Consider the following 18,577-nt stretch of genomic DNA (forward strand, 5'->3'; position numbering starts at 1 on the left):
GCGTAGGTATTAGGGAACGGCTAAGGTCTACGTCTAGTATCAGAATCTGTGAAGAGAAAAGCGGCTGAGCACCTCTGGGCAGGTGTTGGCCCAGCACCTCTGCTCACTCCTCTTGCAACACTCTCTTACCCAGTTCCTGGAGCTCGTTTTCTCCCTCCCTTCCAGGCCATCTTTTGCACTGTTGCCAATTATTTTCATATTAACAAACATGATCACGTCTCTTAAAACATTTCAGTGGTTGCTTATATCCCAAAGAATGAAGTCCAAACTACCGGAACAGTTCTTCAGACTCTGGCCTCTTGTAACCTTTCCAGCCTCTTGTCACCTTTCCAGCATCTTGTCTCAGTTTCCCATCCTCTGCTCCCATCAGACTTAATTCCTCATTATTCTCTGACCCACGACATTCTCTCTAATGACTCTAGAGCTTGGCTACTTCTTCTTTCTGAAAAATACTTGTCCCAGCAATGACTTTAAATAAATATCTAACTTTTCTATGAGGCTTTCTCTGATCACCCTAGGCACAGTTCATTTTATGTTTAGTAATGTCAGTTGTTTCCTTTTTTGTTTTTAATTTATTAATTGACCTCTGCTCTTAACCTCCATTTTTTTTTTAATTGGGGAATATTGTGGAACAGTGTGTTTATCCAGGACCCAACAGCTCCAAGACAAGTCATCGTTTTCAGTCCAGTTGTGGAGGGCGCAGCTCACTGGCCTATGTGGGAATCGAACCGGTGACATTAGCATTATGAGCACTGTGCTCTAACCAACTGAGCCAACTGGCTGCTCCTGACCCTTGTTTTTTTAATAAATAATTAGAAAAAGAAATTTTTTTTACTCCTTTTCTAGCTTTTTGAATGGGATATTTAGTACATTTAAGTTTTGGCTTTATTGACTTTAGAAATGCCCTCTAAATACCACTCAATTTTGATATGTAGGGCTCTATCATATTTTCTTTCTTCTAGTTTCTAGTGGAGTTTTCAGTTTCCAAACACATATGAATAAAATATTTTAGTTGTACTCTAATTCTTGATTCTTTTTTTTCTTCCCTCTTTTTCTTTCTTTCATTTTTAAAGATTTTGATTAAAATATAGGTAACATACAATACTGTATTAGTTTCAGGTGTAAACCACAGTTATTCAACATTTATACACCTAAAGACGTGATCACCATGATAAGTCCAGCAACCATCTGACACCGTACCACACTATCACAATATTACTGACTGTATTCCCTGTGCTGTTCATTACATCCCCTAATGTGTTTGCTTTTTTTCCTGGAAATTTTAACCTCTTATTCCCCTTAACCTTTTTCCCTCCCTTTTAAAAATTTTCAATTATAGGTGTACTCGATATTATATTATATTAATTTCAGCTGTACAGCATAGTGGTTAGACATTTATATAATTTAAGATGTGATCCCCTTGATTAGTCTGACCTACCTGGCACTATACATACTTATTACCATATTATTGACTATATTTCCTATGCTTTACTTTACATCCCTATGACTATTTTGAAATTACCAATTTGTACTTCTTAATCCCTTCCCCTTTTTCACCCAGCTCTCCAACCTCCTTCCCACCTCACAACCATCAAAATGTTCTCTATATGTATGACTTTGTTTCTGTTTTGTTTGTTTTGTACTGTGATCAGAGAATATAGTATAAATGATCATGATTGTCTGAAATTCATTTAAAAAATATTTGTACTTAATTAATTTTTATGACTCTTCCATGTGTGCTACAAATGAATTTTCTCTATAGATGACAAGTTTCTGTTATAAATATTAACCTTATTTAATTGTATTTCTCAAATATTATCTATACTTAATTCCTCTATATTGTCTTTTCAGAGAGAAATATATTAAATTTCCCATGAGAGTTACTAATTTATTTATGTCTGCCCAAATCCTGTTATTTTTCTAGCTCTTAAGGCTGTTTAATTGCATGTGTTCTCATTATTGTTATATATTTTTGTTTACTATTTCATTTACTTGTGCCCTTTTGGATGTATTTGCTTTCATTTACAATAGGTCTAATGTTCAAAGAGAGCTGCCCATGCTCTCTCTTGCTTGATATTTGCTTAGTGTATCAGTATCCATTTCTTTATTGTTCCACATTTTTTTGTCACTTTGTTTTATTTGTGACTCTTGAAAAAGAATATGTTGCTTTTTTAATAATAAAAAGATCTACGACTTCTTCAACACTATCATAGTTCCCAGTTTTGAAAACTTATTCATTAAACAAACATTTACTGAATGTCTAATATGTTCTAATGACATCTGAGAAGTTAGCCACTATATCAAGTCGTTTTCCCACTGTAATCCTTAAACCTCTTTGTACACAAACCACAGCATGCCATTCCCTCATTTATGCTAGTCAGGAGTAATTCCTTAGGGAGTACCACACAGACCCTGTTGCTGCATTGCTGAGGGAGACTTGTTCATGGGAGAAGCAACCCTGAGGAAGATACGCTGTCTCCAGGAGATTCGGCGAGGGGTGACAGGGGTTCCTCCAACGTTTAGGGATTCATTGCTGCAAGTAGACGAGGTCCTTTTCCTCCCTTCTCCATCACTGCAGAAGGCAAATAAATACATAACTTGAAAGAACTGCATAACGTGGTTTTTCACAATGATATGGTAGCACAAGCCATTCACAAGTTCTGCCACGGGCAAGCACAAGCCCCAGGCGACATGGAGCAATGCATCCCTAGGCAGACTGGGCACCCAGGCCACCACATCCTGGACAGATGCAATCCAGGCCAGAACCCAGGCATGAAAAACTCACCTGTTTCTACTCATTCCATAGTAGCCTGCCTTTTTAAGTCCTAATCTGAGAAATGGAAGCACATATACAGACAAGCAAAGGTTGATTACGTTATGAACTTACGCTTTGCTAAAATCTGTAATTAATAGTATGGTCTACACAATGTGAATGTTCCATAAAAGACTCATAAAGAGCTTTACTTATAGCTCTTATAGAAGAGGCTGATAATGATAGTTTCTAGTTGCCTGTGACTGGTAAGATCTGTCTCTGAATTGTCAGCTACCAAGAGCTGGATCATGACAGCAAGTGACCCTAATAAAGGCAGAAGAGTCAACCTTGGGGTTATTGTTAGGTGACATACGAAGAAAAAAGCTGTGGGCAAATAAGATTGGATAGGTTAAATTAAAAAATATTAAGCATATTCTTTATAGTAGGATTTCGTAGATACTATAATGTGCTGGCATACATTGTGACCTGCAAGAGGGAAATAATGTACACAAATTCCCTAACTGATTCAACCCCCAGAATCACCTTCCCCAATTTTTGGAGGGGTGGGAAATGTCACGTCTGTCTACATTAGTGCTTCATGAAATAAACACGTGGAAAGGCTGGTCTGCTCTAAGAATTTCATTTCCTAGGAAAGACCACTCTAAGTTACGCTAGGCCGATCAGCAATAAAAGATCATTGTGACTCAAACTTACTTCTGAGACCAATTATATTAGCAGCTGGAACACCATGCTATAATTATTGCTGTTAGTGGTGGGAATATTTTACTTTTTTTAAGTTTCTAAGTCTCTGAGCTTTCCTGAGAGAATGATGAAGATACCAATATTTGCAGGTGGGGATACCAACAAGTGAAGAAGGTACAGGACTTTTGATGAAGTCAAGAAGTGTTGTCAGGACTTAAGTCAGAAATGAAACTCAGCTTGAAAAGCCACAACCCCACTCAGATACTCAAAGGAACTCAGCAGTGTTGAGGGACTCAGTAGTCAGGAGACTAATTCTGCACCTGCCTGTCATACTTTTATTTAATTCAGTTATTTCTAATCTCTATCTATCATCCTGTAAGTATTACTTCTGGATTAGCTAAATTAAGGTTAAGAAAAAGACATACCTTCATGCTGCTGCATAGACAGTAACTGTCATGATGTATTATGGTGCTTCAGAAAATAGCTGATACACACATCTCAATGTAGTCAAACCCTCTTTGTTGTGTATCCTAAATAAAATTATAACCCTAATATGCACTCACGGTTCAAAACTCCTTGTTATATTGAATAAATTTGTTAATCTTCCAGTTTGGAAAGTAGTAATTCACATATTTCTCTGTTAGAAACTGTGATTGACATGTTCTATAAATAACAGTCATATCCTGACAAACACTTTCATTTTAGTAACACTATCTCACCGATTGTTATTTGCTAAGTGCCAAATCATGGGTGTATTTCTAGCAACTAGTATAGTAACTGGCAAATAACAGTAAGCACCCAGCAAATATTCATTGCATAAATTAGTAATGTAAAACCATATGAAACATTAACTCAGAAGGTTAAGTAAAATGGACAAAAAATAATATTGGCTAGCCTCACATGACAGGAATACATAAAAGACTGACCTTCTTAAATACTTTGTTAGTAGCCATGAATTTTAAGTCTTCCTGGCAAAAAGTTCTAATAGCTCTGTTTCCCAAAAGTACAGACTGCACCGTTGACGACACCAGTTGCTATCGACAATGACAAAAGTGCTAGTAAACAACATAAGGCATCTTTTCTCCAAGGAAGTGTCATTCCTGTCCTATATAAGGACGTCTCATTTATAATTAAACCTAGAAAGCTAAATAAAGTACTTATGTAAAAGCACCTATCGCAATGCCTCACAGGGTAAGTGTTCAACAAATATTAGTTTATCTTAACCTTTCAGTAGTTCTAATACAGAATACTAGAGTAAACCAAACCAAAGGATTCCAAAACTTTTATATTGTAATGCTGGAATTAAAACAACTTTTAAAAATCACCTTCCAATTCACTGTTAATGACGTATCAAGTGTTTAGAAAGTATTACAAATAAGACTGAGAAGTACCTGTATCAGTTGCAATATTGCCTGCAAATTTAAGCTTTGGAGGGTGGGGGATACACTATAAAACAGATGCATAAAGTACATTAGCCCACTATTATATATTTGAAAATTTTGTAATGCCTAAAATGTTAAATCCTGTAATCCAAATAAAATGCCAAGTGACATATTTTCCTATGTGTGGAATTGAATGGTGGGTAATAAGCCAAAAATTAGCAGTCAAAATATAAGATAATATACTAAAAGGAAGAACTTAACATAACAGACCATTGACCCTTAATCTTATACTAAAAAACGACATCCTGAAAAAGCAGTTTGGTGGCTGAGATAAGGCAAAAGCTGCCCTGCTTCGTTTAATAAGAGATGATATGTTTTCAGAAGGCAGGGTCCAGATAAGGGTTTCCATAGTCAGTGCACATATGCAACTTACAGCAGTTTAATTTCTGATTCACATTTAGTCAGGAATCTGACATTCTTATGGTGGTAATTTGAAGAATCAAAACCATGTGGAACACTGTTGTGCATCAAAATTCTTGTATCACACCTTGGAAGTTACACTGGGATGAGGGGAAAATGTGTTTTTTGTTATTACTACATCCTTTGTTTGTTTTTTTAACTACAACATTAGTTTCACTTTAATTTCTCCTTTAACTAAACTTAGCAGGTAGGCAAGCATAATGTCCATTTTCTGAGTGAAAATAAAAACAAAACAACATGTGGTATTTACGATAGTAATAGAAAAGCTAATACAAAAGCACATACTATGTGTCAGGCAGTATTCTGAGCATTTTACAAGTATGAACTCAGTTCAACCTCATGGCAACCTCATGGGGTAGGTGTGATTACTATTCCCTTTTTTCGTGAGAAAACTGAGATAAAAAGAAGCTAGGTAACTTCACCATAGTTCCACGGATAATAAGTGGAGGAGCCAGGATTCAAACTCAGGCAGTCCAGATTCCAGACTTTAGGCACTGTAGTTTATCAGGCCAATGTCAATACTTTGCATCAGTTTAGACAAAGCTCTATTGAACCTCAAAAACAAAGCTGTCAGGACTCCCAGGATCCCCAGTATTTCTAGTGAAAAAAATCAGTCTCTAATTAGCATTACGTCTTTTGGTCAGAAGTTCTCTTTCCATTTTTTAATGAAATAATGTCATTTATTTCAGCAGAGAAGTTGAAAATATTATTAGATGATCATTTATGTGAATGCTTCACTTCATTTTCTTTGCTTTTGAAATCATTGCATTCCAAAATGTAAAGACTTTTTATTTTGAAATACAAGGATCAAATAAAAAACACATTAGTATGGCAGAATATACATATATTGGTATATATTATGTTTATGTTTTTGAAATGATGGAACAAATTAGAACCATTTCCTTAGTTTTCCAGATGATTTTTTTCCTCTTTCTTTTGTGTGTTGGAATATCTGCATTTACATTATAAAATTGTTGAAAATTTATTAAATTAAAAATGAATAACTAGGAAGGAAATAAAATGTGGAGAACTCCCACTTATTTTTGAATCAGCATATTGTATATATGTTTCCTATTACCAGTCCAAATTAATCAAGAACCACAATCTGTGGACACAAATGAGGGCTTATAAGGGGAGGAAGTATATTATGTGTATCACCATGTGGGCTGAGAGGCATTTCCAAGCACTTCTGTATGCAGCATTGGTCAACAGCTGTGGATATGATGCGAAACCTCCCCACCAGAGACATTCAAGATAACTTTTTGACATACCCTTGACCAAGCAGTTATAGCCTTTACCACAGCAACTATTAAATGAACATTATACTTCGTATGTTAACACAGAAATTTTAACGCACACTTGCCTGCTTTAAAAACAATTAATTCACTGGATATTGTATAGAATGAAGGTATTTTAGTGACCACTCACAGGGACTCAACTTTAGGAAGGAAGCAGTCACGTTTTATTTCCCTAGAGGGCAATATAAATACATATTTCACAAAGGTAAACTCTTAGGCCAGTACCAGTTTTACAAAGACGCTGTCCTGCTGAGCAGCAAACCACACTCATCCCCGACCCCTGAGCACCCATCTAAAACTACTAGCATCACAAAATCCAAATGAATGACTACACACTGATGAAATCTATAGCTAAATCACAATGCATTACAACCCAAGATCGAAACAAAACTTGATTAATGTGATAGCAGCTATTTAGCAGAAAATTGGAAAAGCTTTATCTTTATAAATGCCCCAAGAAAGGCTGATAAAACTAGTTTTTTCCCCCCCACAGGATCCATAGCACAATTTAATTCATAATCGCCTCAGGTGCACTAATAGTTTATCTAAGTTCAGCTTTCAACTGGGTAACCATCTATCATCCCGTGGAAAATCTTTACTAATTAAATGAAATTGAGATTGAACTATTCTAGTGGATATCAATATGCAACATCTGAGCTATGAGTCAAATGTGATAGATTAATCAGTGGAATAATGTGTAAATCAAAAAAAAGAATGAGTAGAACAAAGTTTAATTTCCTAAACTCCACATTGAATGCAAATTTTTTTAAAAAGTAAGGTGTTTTTTTTTATTAGTTTCTGGTGTACAAAGCAATGTAATAGTTAGACATTTACACCCTTCACAAAGTGATAACCCCCCCAATCTACTACCCCTCTGAGATTGTACATAGCTATTACTATCCCATTGACTATATTCCTTATGCTGTACTCCACATCCCATGACTATATATATATATATATTTATAATTGACATTCAATATTGTTCAATTTCAACTTCGGGAGTATAGCACAGTGGTCAGGCATCTACACCATCCATGTTCTTTATATTGGAATTAAAATATCTCTGGGTAACTCATTTGCTTATTCTTATAACCTAAGATTAAGAAAAATAATAGCAAGATATTAAACCTCCCTGTGGCTCAATCTAACCACATTTAAAATAAGGAAATTATATGCCAGATGATATCTAAGGTAATAAACAGACCTAATTCTATGCGGTTGTAGAATCTAAGAGGACACAAAGTAAAACCAACACTTCTATTAGGCTTTTAAAAGTAGATAAGACTTGGGCGACCGGATGGCTCAGTTGGTTAGAGCGAGAGCTCTGAACAACAGGGTTGCCAGTTTGATTCCCGCATGGGCCAGTGAGCTGTGCCATCCACAATGAGCTGCCAGCAGCTCCAGCCAGATGGCTCAGTTGGTTAGAGCGTGAGCTCTCATCAACAAGGTTGCCGGTTCAATTCCCACAAGGGATGGGGGGGTGGCTGCGCCCCCTGCAACTAAGATTGAAAACAGAGACTGGACTTGGAGCTGAGCTGCGCCCTCCACAAGTAGATTGAAGGAAAACGACTTTGATGGGCCCTGGAGAAACACACTCTTCCCCAATAAAAAAATAAAATAAAAAAATTTTTAAAAGTCTTTTAAAAAAAAAAGTAGATAAGACGTATTACCTAAATGGTCTTACACCCAACCATATTAAAGTATAAGTCAATTACAAGTTAAAAAAAAAAAAAGTCACTTTGTATCTTCTCAATGTGGCCAAAAATAATTTTCAGAGAACCTTTTCCTCCTTGTACATCTCATTCTATTCCAAACTTTAACACTGTGCTTTTCTTTCACCTTGACAGAAACCTAAATGTCAAGTGGCCCCAAATAGGAAGATGAGCATGTCTGTTTTTCATTGAGTTCATGATATAAGCAAAGCACAGAAACTAGAACAAAGCAAAGAATAACCGTTTTCAGTTAACTTGTGCAGCAGTGATTCTGGATGTTTACCACAAAAAGCATGCAGGTCAATAGGAAGAGATGTCATCACAAATGTGGTCAGACTTCCCTAATAAGGAAGTAGGTGTTTTCCTGTGTCCAGACCAGTGGGAGGTCTGGAAGCCCTCAGCAGTGTCTCAAAGGAACAAACGTGACAGGAATTAAGATGAGCAGAAATAGATTAATACCCCTCTTCAGGAGAAAACCACATTTGATTTTATGACTACATTTCTTTTAGGATTCGCATTTCTGTATCTTCTCGGGGTTCCGAATAAACTCCGTATATGTACGTATGTACCTCCAAACTAGTCAATTCACTTCTATTTACCCAAAATTAAAATCAGGCTTTGATTGAAGGACACAGCATTCTCAGGAAATGTCAACATGGAATAGAGTAGAAACAGGATTTCTGTTTGCAATCAACATTTTATATGATCATTTGTGATTTTTTATTCTACCAGGCATCACATTTTTTCTACTATATAACCCTTATAGCACCAGAATGACAGCATGCATTCAGGAGACAGCCAAAAACAGCTTTTTAAACTAATGATGATATTCAGTTGGAAGAATTTATGAATTTTTAAACATTTAGATCTCTAATCACCTTGATTCTGAAGCAGTGTCCTGTCTAGTACAACAGGAAAACAAGGAATGACATTAGCACACAGAGAAAGAAATATGCCCAAAATCAGGATTTAAAATAAAAAGGCATTCCCCTAAGTCACTCAATATAGCATAGATAAGGTTATTTCAATAATGAACCATAATGAGCGATTATATTATTTTTATCAGTGAATATGAGAGAACTACAGAGAACCAAAACTGAACCACAAACTATATCATCAGCAAAAATCTTATTTTCTCATTGAAAAGTTCTATAACTGAGTAGAAGTAATGATTATCATTTTACTTTTGACAAATGAACTTCAATATAAATAATTTTTAATCATAGGCTTAAAAGCTAGGAAGCCATTATAAGGAGTGACAAAGATGCCTGTTGATAGAAAGGATATATTTGATAAGTGGATATCACATAAATATACTGTATCAACATAGACAATTATAGTTTAGCTACTAAACAATGAAATAACATTCCGTTTCAAAAAATTAATTCAAAGTAAAGTAAAATAAAAATATACACTTACTCCCTTTCCTTTATCATTCCAGTGCTGTGCAAATGAACCTACTAATCAATAAGCCATGATATTAAAAATGTCTTGGCTCCTTTTTCTCAGCCTTCTTAAGAACAGTAACCTGAACAGGGGTCCTAGAGAAGGGAGCTTAATCTGAATTTCAAATTTCAAATTGATATGTCTTCCCAAAAGTAGTATTTGTTAGCCTATATGCTAATCTACTCTATTCTTTACTTGACTATACATATTTAGAGATCCACCCTCTACAATTAGTAAGATATGAGGTATCCAAGTGAAAAGATAATCATAATTCATGGTATTATGAATCTCCGCCCCTCAGTATTCTGAGTAGTTCCAGATATCATGGTAATTGTGTGAAAGTAGTTATAATGAGATATGTAGAGTTCAGAAATCACTGGATTCAAACTATGCTCTTGAATATCCTCATTCTTAGGAAATACACACTAAAGTATTCTCAGGAAAGGGACATGACAGATGCAACCTATTTACAAATAGCTAAGAATAAAAAAATATATATGTATATAGGAATGTATGTATGTATATATACATATGTAAATGGACAGAGAGAAAGATAAAGGAAATGGGGCAAATGTTAAAGACTGATGAATCTAGGTAAAGAGTTAGCAGGAGTTCGCTATAATATTTTTGCAACTTTTCTATAAATTTGAAATCATTACAAAATACAAATTGAAAAAACACTCTCCAAGATTATAACTAGTAAATTTATTTCTAAGTGACTTATTAGTTGAAATGAAACCTATTAAGAGTGATTTTTGTCCAATAATCTTACTACTGTGTAGATAGATAGTCATCAGTAATGCATAGGAATGTACAACTAAAACTTGTACAATATTATTGAGGACAGTACTCTTCAAAAGCCAAAAAAACTAGAAATAACCCACATGTCCATCAGTAAAAGGATGCATAAACTGTGATATATTAAATGGAATACTATACAGCAATATAAATGAATAAACTGAAGTGCACATAAAAGTAGGAAAGAATCTCACAAATTAATGTTCAGTGAAAGAAGCCAGATATAAGAGAATTTATACTGCACCATTACATTTAAATAAAGTTCAAAAGCAGGCAACAGTAAGCTATGATATTTGATGCCAAAATAGCCGGTTGGGAAAATGCACAGTTACAGGGGTGCTCATAGCATTATGTTTATTGACTGGGTGGCAGTTACATGGGGTGTTCACTGATAACCCATTGTGCTGTATGATTATGATATTTATAATGAAAAAAAAATTAAGTGTCTGTTTGCCCTGTTGATTTTATGCTGTCAAATTATTAAAAAGCAAACAAAAGTATGGGGAAAAAGTGCTTTCGGATTTTTAGAATTTCTCAGAGCCAAGAAAACATTAAAAAGTACAAAAAATAGCAAACATTTTAATTATCCTACAAATTTAAAATTTCTCCTCATGTTTAAATATGGCACTTCAAATAAGATGGCAACAAAAAGGTGACATTTTTCAATGCAAAATGAGCATATATTTGCCCTCTGGACTTTAATATCCTTCTAGTAGAATGAGATACAGAGGGCTAAGGGAAACTATGAACAAGAATAATACATACACCTAAGCAGAAACTACTAAGTTGAACACGTAACCTTACAATTAAACGCTATAAATAATCTTTAAAAATCCACTGATTTTTGTATTCTACATCCTATTCACAGCTAACCTTTGACCTTCTTAATGGCTATTCCTAATAGTCACTTTCAGGTCTGGTTTTATTTCCAGAAGGAAACTGTGATTCTCCAGATGCTCAGCTTTAACACAATAAGAAACTGCAAATAGGGTTCACTGAAAGCGTTGTATTCTTATTGATAGTTAGTACTACAGAGATAAGGCAAACTGAAATTTTTATGTGTGTGCATTTTTGGTTCTCTAAATTCATTGCACATTCTATATATATTACACTATTTTTGTGGCTAACTTCCTTTAAATTTTCTCCTGTAAGATTGTCCCTAAAAAACCCTTTAAAATCAATTCTTCATCAACTTTTTTCACTAGGAAGTCAATGTTTGAACATGACTGTATTTTCAGAAGAAAGTTCAGGTTCAAAAGTTTATTAATCCAACATTAATTATTTTTCTTGGGGTGAAAAAAAATTGACACACATGGACAAAAGATACTCAGTGATAATTCAAAGAATAGTCTAAGTTAATCAGTTACTAAGGGGTACCTCGTTATGTTAACTTTGGAGCTTTCCTAAGTCTAAAGGAAAGGAGGCCAAGAGAAATCCAGGAAGATTTTAGTGGCACATGGTCTGATTGATAGCAAGTATTACTCTCCTTGACTGTAAGAATTGTCAATTACCAAACTACTCGAAACAACCCAAATGTCCACTAGCAAGAGAGTGGACAAATGTAACGTATTAAATGGAATATTACATAGCAATAAAAATGAATGAGTCAAGCCACACATAAAAATAGGACTGAATATCACAAATTTCTAAGACAACAACAGCCCCTGTAGAAGAATTCCCAACTTAACCCACTTCTGTCCAAAGGCTGGAACACCCCACTAAGAATCTGAATGATCAATAAAAGTTCATGATTTCAAATTTTTTAAAAAAGGTAATTCTCTAAAATTACTACATCTAATATTGTGTAGCTAAAAGAGCAAAGAACAAGACTTAACAGGCTATGCATTTTCAATACTGGGGACCAAAACAAAACAAACTTGAATGTTGATAAGATTTAAGAGATTTCTCAAGTTATCTGAAAGGTTGTTATTAAAATGATCCTGTACCATTATGTGATACACTGAGATTCAGAAAATTATGTCATTGAATAATCAAAGAAAGGCTTAGGAAACATTCTATATACTTAAAAATAAAGATATGCTATATCCATCACTTTAGTACAGTGGTTTAAATCAGTGGCTTTTAGGTTTCATAAGATCTGTTCAGAGAAGCTAAGATAAAAAGACATGGTCAAGGGAGGTTTGCTTCATATGTGTTAGCACCAGATAGTGTTCCAAATAAAACAAAGCTTAGACTCTGGGGCCCAAGGCAAAGAAACAGACAAACAGTACAAAAATAATAATAATTTAAAAAGTAAGACAATCATGTAATCAAACAGCTGGTTTTAAAAGTTTGGAAACACTGGTTGTAAAAGTTTTCTTAGTAAAATTAATTGGAATTGAAATCAACATACTAGAAGCAGATTAGAACAAGCACAATATAAGGATGCATAAATGTCACTCCAAACTTAATTAGCCACTCTTTAGTATTAATAACATATCAGTATATCACTGCAGAAAATTTTGTTTTGCAAACAGAGGACACTGATCTCACCTGATTTCATTTTCATACTGTGGGGACAGTCTACCTGAATTCTGGTAAAAGCTTTTCAGGAAAGAGGGGGCAGTGAAGGAAGGGGCAGAGAAGGAAGTATGAAGACTTGGAAGGCTGGAAGAATTATTCTCCTTGTGCATGCGCCGAACTGACGGAAGAATGCTGAGTACAGAAAATACAGCAAATTTGTCTTAATTTATATTTCAGCAAAATCTTCATTCACTATGAAAAAGCATATAAATAGGTTCTTGCTATTCATTTAATCTTTCTTCTAAAGGCTCAGGGCTGGGATCTCATATGGAAAAGTAAGGAGCATGCAGTTCTCTCTATTTAAAACCAAGACCTACTTTCACCCTTTCACAAATTGAATTCCTCCTTGTTTATGCAGTAAGTGTTTGTCTCTACATTTTTTAAAACAATATTAGGACAAAATCTGTTTGTTTTTACATGCAAAAGATACTTCAAGGTGAAAAAAAAAAAAAGGAAGGCACAAATAATTACAGGAAACAAGTTCCACAAGGAAAAAACCGATTGTCGGTAGTTCAAAGGCTCAACTACTTTAAAGATATAAACTCGTCCAAAAATTTAAGAACAACATGTTTGGTTGTTAGAAGCCATCATAATAGCTTTGGCCTACCAAATATTAACGTCCACGTTCTTTCCTGCAGCCTGTGGCATTGTGCAGCCATAGTTTTTTCCAAATACCTAAATAGCCTGCATAGCTCTTTTTTTTTTCAGAAGACACTTTTCCTAGCAAGTTTTTACAATGATACAAAGAACATCTTTTTATATTGATAGAACTTATTTGAATTTGTACATTCTAAAATATGGAAAGCATAAGGAATAGAGACATCACTTATAGTTTAAAATAATATTTTAAATTTTTGAAAGTAATTTTTCCTGAAAAAAAGATTTATTGCCTTGGGTAAATATAAATGAAGCAATCATTTAAAAAATCTTGATTTATATGTGAACACTTAATCTTTTTCATAAAAGAAAGTCTGAGGATAATTAATTCTGTTAATGCTCTTTGTTTTTAAATATCCTAAATATCTTAGTTTTTAATCTCAAGTCATTCAAGAAACAACAATAAAAATAAAATTGTATCCTTAAATACTGATAAATGTGATAACAATGTAAAAATTAACCACTTTTTACTTTGAGTTCTGGGTGTTTTTTGTGTGTGTTTTTTTTGTTTTCCGCTAACTGGGATCTCTATCAGACCCTGTTTCCTGTATCAAACTCATAGGGAAAGAAGAAAAACAAAATCAGTTCTCGGATATAAACTCTGAATTGTGTTGCACAGTAAGAAGTATAATCATTCTGAAACTCCAGGTTTATTCCTGTTATTATTTCTTACCAAATGCCAAACTATTTTGTTAAATAGTTTTTTAATTACCATATAAGATAATTCCTAAAGGACACTGCCTGTCAATTATGGTATTTATTCTTTATAGCTATCACTTTATTCTAGATAAAAATTTTAACAGTTTTCTATTTGGCTTTAATTTATTATGAAATAAAATACAGCCATTTTTTTTCCCTCGTGTATGAAGGTAATTTATGTGATTTTTTTTAATCTTTGCATTTTATCGTAAGCTAACAGGAAATTCTACTGCTATGTTATTTTCCAATTTGCTGACTTTGGTTCATTAGAGCCACCATCAAGAAGACACTGAGTAATGTGTTGTCAGCAGGTTTTTCAGGCAAAACCACATGCATAATATCTTTTTGTCTCTGTTTCTCTGGAAAAAAAAAAAAAAAAAGAGTTTGCACCCAAAATACTTTAACTCAGCTCTTCGATTGTTCCTTAAATCTTGCCTGTTTCTCTTAGTAACTAAGGTTTTCATAATTCAATCCATGTCTATGGTATTCCTAAAAAACAAATGTTGGCTACAGCCTGCAGTCACAATAAGTCTTGACTCCACAGGGATGAAAACAGGTTGGCAGGAGAATTTTACTTCACATTCCAGAGAGAGGTCTGGACTCACCTGCACTGTTCGCTGGAGCTCTGCCTCAGAAGAGGGGAACGGAGACTGTGAGTCCTCCCATCCTGTAAATTCAGCTTTCTCTTTGTGCTTGACGGTGGGTGGCTGAACGTGTGCGCCCGTCTGCGAAACTGTGGCGAGTCAGAATCCTCTTCAGGGAACATGTGCCATGCTGAGGACAGCGGGGAGGCCGGTGGTGTTCCTGGTGGAGAGTCTCCTGGTGAATAGTCCTGAAAAGCCAGCAGAAGGGAGGTCTTTCTTTCCTACATCGATTATGGCAGACCTACTTAAACACAGAGCTCAAAAGTGACAGGGTGCCTCTTCTTCCCCCTGAGTCAAGACAAAACTGTTTTGTTGTTGTTGTTTTACTTAATCCATGCCGAAGGCCAATCAGTGTTACCACAACCCATTTCTTCTGATAAGCAGCTGTAAGACAGCATCCGTCAAGATAGGACAGAAAGTAAAGAGGATGACAAGAAAAGGTATTCTTTTCCCTAACACTTTGTGGTAAAATGCTATAGCTACTCATTGTTGCCAGAAAGATGAAAAGAGATCATGACCAAAAGAGGGTGGAGTCTGTGTTTACATATCTACTGATTTCCATGACCTATCGGTTGCATACTTCCTGTACTGTCAAAATAATATCACATGCTTGGGTATCCAAGTCTCGTGGCAAAGCCTTCAGGAAAATAAAGCCTGTCAAGTATCTTCCTTCACTGTGGATGTTTCTATCCAACTACATGTTCCCTGATATAACATTTTTTAAAAAGACATGAAAAACAGGAAATGAATGAATAGTGACTTATGCTGGAATGCATCTCATATTGCATGAGTAGACACCATAAATCTTCCAATTTAGACAGGTATGCTATTTACATTTTCCAGAACAAGCACCACTGCAGAAATGTTTAGCTTGATAAACATGGGTTCAGGATAAAAAGACTGAAACCTGGACTAAGTCATCAATTTTATCAACAGAAAGTTTAATAAAAATAGTTTAATATTTTCCATTAAAAAATAGGTTGCACATGCTTCAGTTTACATGGTGCATGATACAGGAAACAGGAAACCAAACCTGCTGAGAATTGTCTACGAGATAAAAAAAATAGCCTAATGTTACAGTTAAAATGGCTAAAAACGTGTGTGGGGGGGTTACATGGGAAGAAAACAAAAGATAAAAAGATCACTGTATAAGTGCCATAATTACATGGCTCATTTTTCTATGGCTTTGGGTCAACAGTTGCTCAAATACTGTCCTTCAAAGCATACTGACCCCAAATAGTAAAAAGCCTGATAGGGCAGAGTTGGCCTGCAAGGGATGTGTTCTGTCCCACCATGAGAAAGCTTCAGCTGAACAAAAAGCACCATGCTCATAACCAGAATCTTCTATTTAAAATAATAAAGCCTCAAATATTTTTCTAAATCATAAAGGACTCATAACAAAATCACTAAGCATGCATGTTACCATATCAGTGTTGGTTTGTGCCAAGTCACCATTAGTTATAAGAAAGGGAGGTCTGCTTAGATACCTTCTCTGAAGCAAGACTGTTGGACCGTTCAAAGCTTTCCATACTTCCAAGTCGACCTCTCATTCTGTTAGCTCCCTGAGTGAAGAGAATAAAATTAAATCATCCATATGGCTTTAATTTTTATTTTAAAACTGCTATAAAAAATAATTGCTTCTCTATGAGGTGTGATGAAGCAATATGGTGAATGTTTAAATTTAAAAAATGTATTAAAGTAAGAGACACTTTGCCATTAATGCCCCTCAAAATACTCCCACCCTCCTCCCACCCCCACCTCTACTTCAAACATACTTATTCCATAGTTCTTGCCACTTTCTGAAGCAGTTCTGGAAGTCCTCTTTCTGGATATCTTTAGTTGCGCTGTCGTGGCTGCCTCAATGTCCTGGATCAATTCAAAATGTTTACTTTTTATGGTCATTTTGACTTTGGGGAAGAGCCAGAAGTCACATGGTGCCAGATCCAGATCCAGTGAATGAGGTGGATGAGGACACACCATAATGTTTTTTATTTGACAGAAACTGTACTCCAGAAGCAATGTGTGACACAGAGAGTTGTCATGATGGAGGATGATTTACAGCACACTTTAAAACACACGTTTTCTCAACCGTAGCTCACACTGAACAAGTTGAAACTTGTCACACACTGTTACTAAGGTTTGACGTACCACTTCCCATATTAAAGATCCCTGCCTTTCTGTTGGATGGCACTCGGCAGCAGCATTCACCGTAATTGGTGCTCACAACCAAAAGGCTCCGTGTCGCACATTGCTTCTGGTACAGCAATTTCTGTCAAATAAAAACATTACAGTGTATCCTCATCCACCTTTTTCATTGGATCTGGCACTGTGCAACTTCTGGCTCTTTCCCAGACTCAAAATGATTCAGGAATTCGAGGCAGCCACGAGAACGCAACTAAAAGACTCACGAAAGAGGACTTCCAATACTGCTTCAGAAAGTGGCAAGAATGATGGGACACATGTGTTCGAAGCGAGGGAGAGTATTTTGAGGGGGATTAATGGCAATGTGTCTTTTACTATAATACTTTTTTTGAAAAATTTAAACATTCACTGTATTGTTTGATCACACCTCCCTCGTATGTTAGCATTAAATTGGTCCTTTTGTGGTTCACTCAAATTTGTTGCCAGTATTAACAGCATTCCAGCACAGTAAATAGAACTATTCACAGCTATTTCCATTATGTCTAAATCAGCCATTAAATAAATAGATACTGAAACCAAGCTTTTTGAGTTATTTTGGTTATATTTTTTTCATCCATACAATCAGGAGATCCCCATAACATCAATGAGAGCCCCATTAACTGTGTCTCATACAGATAAACACAAACGTAGAAGGTACAACACAACTGACCACAATAGTTACAAAGAAAACGGTTTAATACATACAACCTCCCTACAATGTAGGTTAGAAATATCATAATTCACATTATAGGATCACAGTAAACACAGGTTCAGAAGAGAAAACTGCATCCTCAAGGATATGGATTTAGCTTCATTCATTATTCCATAATGCAAAACTATAATGCTTGAATAAAGCATTTCTCTCTACAGGAGTATGTAAGTCTGCTTCCACACTGATGAACTGATTCTTATTTTTCTTTTCACGTACTCCTTTGCTATGGATTTCATAAATGATCTAAAAAAAAAAAGGAACTTAAGAGATTGTCTCATATATTCCTCTTAGTTTACATAGGAAGAAAATGAAGCCAACTATGGCAGGAAAGAGGATGAAAAGGCAGGCGGAAAACCACATCATACAGAAGGCCCCAACATACAAAACACAGACGAAGGAGTTTTACATTAACACTAAAACACATGGAGAAGTTCTAAAACGAATAATGAGAAATACAAGCCAAGTCAGTGTGACAGTGACTCTGCAAAATAAAAAAACACAATATCTGGATAGCAGTTTACAGTTTTAAGGTTGGTCGCCATATATTCTTGAATTTAATTTTTTTGAGGGAAATGGGTTACATTTCATTTT

At 35.2% G+C, this 18,577-nt stretch overlaps 1 protein-coding gene across 6 annotated transcripts in view; it reads right to left on the minus strand.

The window, feature by feature from the left end:
* TBC1D4 (TBC1 domain family member 4) overlaps nucleotides 1-18,577 on the minus strand; it is a 175,093-nt gene that overhangs the window by 23,168 nt on the left and 133,348 nt on the right. For 3 of the 6 annotated variants that reach the window (XM_019738151.2, XM_074329396.1, XM_074329395.1), the window contains exons 9-13: nucleotides 16,581-16,655; nucleotides 15,055-15,281; nucleotides 13,064-13,225; nucleotides 9,205-9,228; nucleotides 2,412-2,572 (exon numbers count right to left, since the gene is read on the minus strand). In XM_019738151.2, the coding sequence (XP_019593710.2) occupies nucleotides 2,412-2,572; nucleotides 9,205-9,228; nucleotides 13,064-13,225; nucleotides 15,055-15,281; nucleotides 16,581-16,655 (649 nt within the window). The remainder of the gene's footprint in view (nucleotides 1-2,411; nucleotides 2,573-9,204; nucleotides 9,229-13,063; nucleotides 13,226-15,054; nucleotides 15,282-16,580; nucleotides 16,656-18,577) is intronic. The other 3 variants (XM_019738155.2, XM_074329397.1, XM_019738153.2) reach the window with 2 other exon arrangements.

This window comes from Rhinolophus sinicus, linkage group LG04, assembly GCF_036562045.2.
Source record: "Rhinolophus sinicus isolate RSC01 linkage group LG04, ASM3656204v1, whole genome shotgun sequence".
Taxonomy (NCBI): Eukaryota; Metazoa; Chordata; class Mammalia; order Chiroptera; family Rhinolophidae; genus Rhinolophus; species Rhinolophus sinicus.